Raw genomic sequence first — 8146 nt, 5'->3', positions numbered from 1 at the left:
CTGATGCACACACACACACACACACACACACACACACACACACACACACACACACACACACACACACACACACACACACACACACACACACACTGATGCACACACACACACACACACACACACACAGAAAGTTTAAAGTAATTAGTCACCCAGGAGGAGAAAAGAGTCAGGGAGGAGGTATTGGGTGAAATGAAGACCTGGAAAGTGGAGAGTGAGAAAGCAAACGTGAATCTAAGAGAGGTAATCGAGCAACAAATGAAAGAAGATAAGGAAGATGTAGAAAAGGAAGTGGTTAAGGTAATAAAGAAAAATGAAGAACTAGTCAGGGAAGTTGCAGACAAGAAGAAGAGTGTGATAGTATTTGGTTTGAAGGAAAAGATGATCACATATAAGCCTAAAAGAGATAAAGAGGAATTGAAATCAATTAAGGACCTACTAAAAAATTTAAATGATGACGAGCAACAAAGTCTTCAGGAAGAGGTGGAGGAAATCCACAGGATGGGTCCTTACACAGAAGGAAAGACCAGGCCAATAAAAATAAAGTTAAGATCACAGAAGGCGGCTGAGGATATTTTGTACAGAACAACTAAATTAAAGGAAACAGAAGATTGCAAGGATATATACATATAAAGAAAAATATAAATGAAGAAGAAAGAAGGAAATGGAACGAACTACTAGCAGAGGCGAAGGAGAAGAATAATGAAAGATCTGTGGAAGGAGATATTTTTTTGGAGAATAGTAGGGGACCGAGTCAGAAAGTGGTACACAAGAGAGAGGATAAAGAAGAACGAAAGTTAGAAAAGATAGATAAGAGTAAATGTTTAAGAGTGATGTATACAAATGTAGATGGATTAATAACTAGTAAATTGGAACTGCAAGATTTCATAAAGGAGAAAGAACCAATGATCGTATGCTTAACGGAAACCAAACTGAACGAAGCTATTAAATTAGAGATAAATAAAAACTATGATATATGGAGGAAAGATAGAATGGGCAAAGGGGGAGGTGGAGTGATGATAATGACAAAAAAGGAGTTAACAGTGAAAGTGGTAGAATACGGTGAAGGTAAAGCTGAAATTGCGAAAGTAAATGTGGAAACCAAAAACAAGGAAAGGTTGACAATTATAACCGCATATGTACCACCCAGAACAAACTCATGGTGTAAGGAAGAGCACAACACTATGATCAATGACACTATACGGAGTTTAAGCAAAATGCTAAAGGAAGACAAAAAAGTTATGCTAGTTGGTGACTTCAATTGTAAAGAGATTGACTGGGAGACATTCGAGAGTAATAGTGGAGATAACGCATGGGGAGATAGATTCCTAAGATTGATGATGGAGAATCTTATGTTACAAAGAGTGAATGAACATGCAAGATATAGAAGTGACGATGAACCGGCAAGACTGGACCTAGTACTAACAAAAGGAATATACATCAAGGATGAACTAAGGTATGGATGTCCACTGGGCAAGAGTGATCATGTAACCATAGAGATTGATACAGAAGTGGAGGTTACTAAAGAGGACGAATCCTACAAATCAAACAGGCTAAACTATATTAAGACAGACATGGAAAACCTTCGGAAGTTTTACAAGAAAGTGGAATGGGATGAGTTACTGAGAAAAAATAAAGTACAAGAAAAGTATGATATCTTTATGGAAGCCTATAACACTGGTGTCAAAAAATATGTACCCGTATACAGACCCAAAGTTAAGGGTAGGAAGGACTGGTTTAATGCCAAATGTGCAAACGCAAAAGAAAAAAGGGACAAAGCATGGAAAAGACTAAAAAGAAGGAAGAATCAAAGAAACAAAGAAGACTTCAGAATGGTGAGAAATGAATATGTGAAAATAAGGAAAGAAGAAGAAAAGGGATATGAGAAGGATATTGTGGAAAAATGCAAAGAACAGCCCAAGTTGTTTTATAGATTTATAAATGGGAAGACTAAACCGAAAGAAACAATAGAAAGACTGAGAGACGGGAATGTGGAAGTCAATGACCCTAAAGGTATGGCAGAGTTATTAAATAGAAAATTCCAGCAAGTCTTTACCAAAGAAACAATGTTTATTGCGCCACAAGAGAATAAAATAGAAGTTCATATGGAAGAGATTATGGTAAACAAAGAAGAGATCCATAAATTACTGGGAGAACTAGAAGAGGGAAAAGCAGTAGGACCGGATGGAGTTTCTGGGTATATTTTAAAAAATGTAGAGATGAATTAATTGTTCCAATATACGACATCATTAGATGCTCAGTAGCAACAGGTACGGTGCCCAATGAGTGGAGAAGGGCTGAAGTGGTCCCCATATATAAAAGTGGAAGGAAAGATGAACCTTCAAACTACAGACCCATATCCCTGACAAGTGTTTTGTGCAAAATATGTGAGAAAATAATAAAGAAGCAGTGGACTAAATTTCTAGAAGAGCATAAGTTAATTACCAGCAAACAATATGGATTTCAAAAGGGCCGATCATGTGTTACAAACTTACTCAGTTTTTACTCAAGAGTAACAGACAGAACTCAGGAAAGGGATGGATGGGTTGATTGTATTTATCTAGATTTGAAAAAGGCCTTTGACAAAGTTCCACATACAAGACTATTATGGAAACTGGAAAATAAAGGAGGATTGAAAGGAAATATGAAAAATGGATGGCAAGCTACCTAATGGGAAGGAGATGAGAACTGTGGTCAAGGACATAAAATCAGAATGGAGAAATGTAGAAAGCGGAGTACCACAGGGTTCAGTATTAGCACCGATAATCTTCCTGGTATATGTAAATGACATGGCTGAAGGAGTTAATAGCTACATAAACCTGTTTGCTGACGACGCTAAATTACAAAAACATATAAGAAACAAAGAAGATTGTGAAATATTGCAAGAAGACCTATACAAAATTTGGAAATGGAGTATGGATTGGGAGATGGAATTTAATGTGAAAAAATGTCATGTTATGGAAATGGGTAAAAGTGAAACAAGACCAATCTGGATATACAAAATGGGAAATGGTGAAACATTAAAAAAAGTGCATGAAGAGAGAGACCTGGGAGTAGTGATGAGGGATGATAATCAACCAGAGAGTCATATAAATCGGATCTTTAGAGACACATATAACTTGGTGAGAAATATTGGAGTAGCATTTAGCTACATGGACAAGGACATGATGAGAAGGCTAATCACTACCATGATTAGACCAAAATTAGAATATGCAGAGGTAGTGTGGTCCCCCCATAAGAAGAAGCATATAAAGAAACTAGAAAGAATACAGAGGATGGCATCAAAAATGGTCCCAGAGTTGGAGGGATTAATATACGAGGAAAGATTAAAGGAAATGAACTTAACAACACTGGAACAAAGAAGAGAAAGGGGAGACCTAATCCAAATTTATAAATTATTAAACAAAATAGATGAAGTAGATAATGAAGAACTGCTGCTAACAGAAGGAAACATAAGCAGAAATACAAGAGGACACAGTAAAAAATTGAGAAAGGGGAGATGCTTGAGAGACACAAAGAAGTATAGCTTCCCGCAAAGAAATGCAGAGGTTTGGAACAGTCTGAGCGAGGATACAGTATCAGCGAGGAGTGTGCAAAGCTTTAAAGATAAGTTGGATAAATGCAGACACGGAGACGGGACCACACGAGCATAATGCCCAGGCCCTGTAAAACTACAACTAGGTAAATACAACTAGGTAAATACACACACACACACACACACACACATGCATACAGACACACACCAGAATTGGTTTGGGAATTCTATTTTCTCATCAGCTTCCTGTCTATCCCCTGTCTGCCTGTAGCACCAGTAGGCCCTCTTGGACGGCCCCAGCCCATTAGCGGTCTTAGCCAGGTCTTTCTCTGCCTCTGTGGTGGATAGTGGAGTGTTTCCCACGTGGTATTGGTGTGCTGGATATCCCTTCACTGGTAGCCTGGTAACATACACTCCCAGGTCTTTCTCTGCCTCTGTGGTGGATAGTGGAGTGTTTCCCATGTGGTATTGGTGTGCTGGATATCCCTTCACTGGTAGCCTGGTAACATACACTCCCAGGTCTTTCTCTGCCTCTGTGGTGGATAGTGGAGTGTTTCCCATGTGGTATTGGTGTGCTGGATATCCCTTCACTGGTAGCCTGGTAACATACACTCCCAGGTCTTTCTCTGGCTCTGTGGTGGATAGTGGAGTGTTTCCCATGTGGTATTGGTATGCTGGATATCCCTTCACTGGTAGCCTGGTCACATACACTCCGAGGTCTTTCTCTGCCTCTGTGGTGGATAGTGGAGTGTTTCCCATGTGGTATTGGTATGCTGGATATCCCTTCACTGGTAGCCTGGTCACATACACTCCCAGGTCTTTCTCTGCCTCTGTGGTGGATAGTGGAGTGTTTCCCACGTGGTATTGGTGTGCTGGATATCCCTTCACTGGTAGCCTGGTAACATACACTCCCAGGTCTTTCTCTGCCTCTGTGGTGGATAGTGGAGTGTTTCCCATGTGGTATTGGTGTGCTGGATATCCCCTCCCAAGGTGCAGGACTTAACATTTTTCATCATTGCATTGTAGCAGCCACTTTTTGTTCCACTCCCATAGCTTTTTGATGTCTTCTTGTAGGAAATCCACAGTCAAGGGGTTAAAAATAGGCCTTTCTGACAAACTATTGCAATTTTTATAACACTCTTATTTCCCTTATAAGATTATATTACGCTAGGTGAGGTTAAGGGAGGTTATAAAAGGTTAATGGAGGTCAGGAAAGGTTAGGTTTGGGGGGATTTGGGTTTTAAGGGAGGTTAGGTAAGGTTAGGTTATGGGAGGTCATGTAGTTTTATCTTTTAGAGTTCAAGGGCAATAAAACAAAAAAAGCATAAAAAAACACTAGGTCCTCAACGTGAACCGAGAGAAGGAAACAACGGGGCATAATTAGAAAAGTACACGAGACTTACCGTAGGTCAGTTGAGGTGTACTTATAATTTTGCGAAGCAAATCGCCTCGGCTGGTTGGAAACCTTCACATGAGAAAGCTTCACGCGCCGCCGCCAGATCAGACTTTGACATGTACGAACGCCCACATGAAATAAAGGGTATCTGGTCTTGTGATTAGTAGCGTAATTAGTAGTGTAATTAGTAGCGAAGGGTGGGAGAGGAGGGCATGTGAAGGCTTCCAACCAGCCGAGGCGATTTGCTTCGCAAAATTATAAGTACACTTCAACTGACCTACGGTAAGTCTCATGTACTTTTCTAATTTTACTTCATCAAATCGCCGTTCGGCTGGAGGAATCCTCCACATGAGGCTTTGAAGCCATGTGGGTGTCGTACCTTATGTGTATTGTGAATTTTGGGTAATAATAACCTTATTGGAAACAGATAACATCATATTGACTTTGCAAGTACATGTATGAGCATGTACATATCACAAAATGACAACTTGACCTGTTGAGGACTATGCAATTGGAACAATTTGTAGTAATCCATCATCCCCAAATAAAACCTTAAAAATATTAATCCGCTGTCACTTATGACTCCCAGTAGTCTCTGTAACCCGGGCTCACCAGTACCTTGTGTAAACATAACATATTTATTAATGTATGTACATAAAGATTTGCATGTAACATGTAAACATAATCTTAACCTAACTTTGAGGCCCACAAAAGCAGCTGCATTAGAGTCAAACATGGGCATCCAAGCTGCTGTCCGCTGATGTACTTATTCCAACACTGCCTCCTGAAATGCATCTGTCCCTGTGACAATGTGCTTGTCATAATAAGTTGCAAAGGTGGTTTCCCTTGACCATCCTGCTTTTGCCATTATGCATTCAATTGGTACAGCCATAGCTTTGGCTTTTGATGCCGCGGCTGGCCTCACACTACCTGCTGTGAAAGTGTTGGTGTTTACCCCAGACATATTAAGCATAGTTCTAAGCCAACGTGCAATAGTGTCTTTAGACACTGCTTTATGTGGTTTGATGAAACTTATGAATAATTTAATGTCATTGAGTTGAGTGATTTGTCGGTGTTCTTGTGTGGCTTTAATGTAGCATTTCAAGGTTTCACACACGCATAAACTGGCGTCCTTTGGATAAGCCTGAAACTTAATTCTACGAATGTTGTAGCTAGGCCTACCCTGCTTAAGAATTCCCCCCAAAGGCACAGAAATGAAGTCATCTCCTATAGTAATGCCATTTAATACCAGCAAGTGTAACGTCTGTACTCTGGCAGCTTGTGTCAGTGCCATCAACATCACGAGTTTTAATGTGACTTCTTTAAGTGACAGGTTTTTCAGTGGGTACATCGTTCTCAGTTTCTGCAAAACGGGCTTAACATCCCAAGTTTCTGTGTACCTGGGTTTGGTTGGTCTCAAATTGAACACCCCTCTCATAAAGCGGATCACCAGAGGGTGGACCCCTGCCCTACAGCCATTGACTACAATGCCCAATGAAGATAGAGCACCTCTTGCTGTGTTGATACTGTCATAGCCCACGTTCCGGTGGAATGTTTCCGTTAAAAAGTTTATTATTTCTGGTGCAGTGGGATTAACGGGATCGATATCCCGTCTATGACAAAACTGGGCCCACCTTCTGATGTGTGGCCTGTACTGCTTCTCTGTGCCAGGTTTCCAGGATGCCATAATGATTTCTGCGCCCTCTGCAGATACGCCCTGTTCTCGTAGGGATTCCCTGATAGAAGGCACGCCATGAGACTCGTGTGTTTCAATAGCGGGTGAGGTTCTGCCGTAGATGGGTGCGTCAGCACATCCTTCCCCATGATCAGACGAGGGTGATCGACCAGCAACTGGAGGAGAGTGCCCATCCAAGGCTGCGAAGTCCATAGTGGCACCACCATCCACCCTTTCGCTACCTCTGCTTTTAGCTTTTGCAGGCACCTAGTAATTAATGAAAACGGAGGAAAGATGTAACAAAGTTGAAACTGTGTCCATTTAAATGAGAACGCATCAAAATATTTTGCCTCTGGGTCTGGTTTCCACGAACAGAACGTGCTTACTTGCTTATTAATTCTAGAGGCAAACAGATCAATGGAAGGAGTACCAAACACTTGAGATAACTCCCTGAAGATGTTTTCACCCAGTTTCCATTCGTGTCTGTCATTAATTTTACGAGAAGCTATGTCTGCAATAACGTTGTCTTTGCCTGGTATGTGCGAACAGATGATCCACGAGTTGTTTCACAAACACAAGTCCCAAATTTCAATAGATATGTTGTTGCAAGTTTGTGATTTAGAACCCCCCATTTCGTTGACATACGATATGGCAGTGGTGTTGTCACAGAAAACCTTTATGTGCCTGTTTCTGAGTTCAAGTGTGAATGTTTGCAGTGTCAGGAGAATGGCTTTGAGCTCGAGAGCATTTATGTGTAAATGTTTTTCCTCCCTTGACCAATTACCACTCACTGTCTGTTGGTCTAGGTGACCACCCCAGCCTGAGCGAGATGCATCCGTGTACAATTCAATATCTGGTCCTGTTCTGAAAATTTGTCTGTCCTGAATTGAAACGTTATTTATCCACCAATTCAAATCTTCTCTCATGTCATTAGTGATAGTCATTTTCCTGTTAAAGTCACCTTTCTCTTCCTTTAAGGCAGCAATCTTTGCTGCCTCTAATTTCCTGTAATGAAGCTTACCGAGTTCCACTGCTGGGGTGGCAGCTACAAGCATGCCTATCACTCTAGCTACCCCTCTGATGGTGTGTCGTTCCTTGCTCAGAAGGGCCTTACAACCTTGTGTTACTTTATCCAGCCTGCGTTCAGGCAAGTAAATTTTCATACTCTCCGAGTCAATAACATTACCCAAGTACTCTATGCACTTCGTAGGAATCAGGACAGATTTCTCTTCATTAATGTAGAACCCCAAACTCCTCAACAAAGTGATTGTATCATTTATGCTTTCAAGACAACCTGACCTTGTACTGTGAATGATAAGCGTGTCATCAATAAAACTGGTGATCCTGTAACCCTTCTTTCTTAAGGTAGCAAAGACAGGTTTCATTAATTTGGTGAACAGTCTTGGCCCCTCTGAAATTCCATTTGGCAAACATGTAAATTTGTACAGTACCGGGCCAGGTGAAACAAAGAAATTTTTGTTGTTCCTCTGCAACCTTCACTGAGTAATGAGCATGCCTAAGGTCCACTGAAGCCAAATAGTCA

At 40.9% G+C, this 8146-nt stretch overlaps 1 protein-coding gene across 1 annotated transcript; it reads right to left on the bottom strand.

Annotated features, from left to right (window-relative positions):
* Positions 1–5082: 5082 nt before the first annotated feature.
* LOC126992815 (uncharacterized) lies at positions 5083–7165 on the bottom strand. The gene has a single exon (XM_050851649.1). The coding sequence runs from the start codon at positions 6814–6816 to the stop codon at positions 5695–5697; it is 1122 nt and encodes a 373-aa protein (XP_050707606.1). The 5' UTR covers positions 6817–7165; the 3' UTR covers positions 5083–5694.
* Between the last annotated feature and the right edge of the window lie 981 nt (positions 7166–8146).

This window comes from Eriocheir sinensis, unplaced genomic scaffold (genome assembly GCF_024679095.1).
Source record: "Eriocheir sinensis breed Jianghai 21 unplaced genomic scaffold, ASM2467909v1 Scaffold503, whole genome shotgun sequence".
Taxonomy (NCBI): domain Eukaryota; kingdom Metazoa; phylum Arthropoda; class Malacostraca; order Decapoda; family Varunidae; genus Eriocheir; species Eriocheir sinensis.
This window is presented reverse-complemented; position numbering and strand designations above follow the sequence as displayed.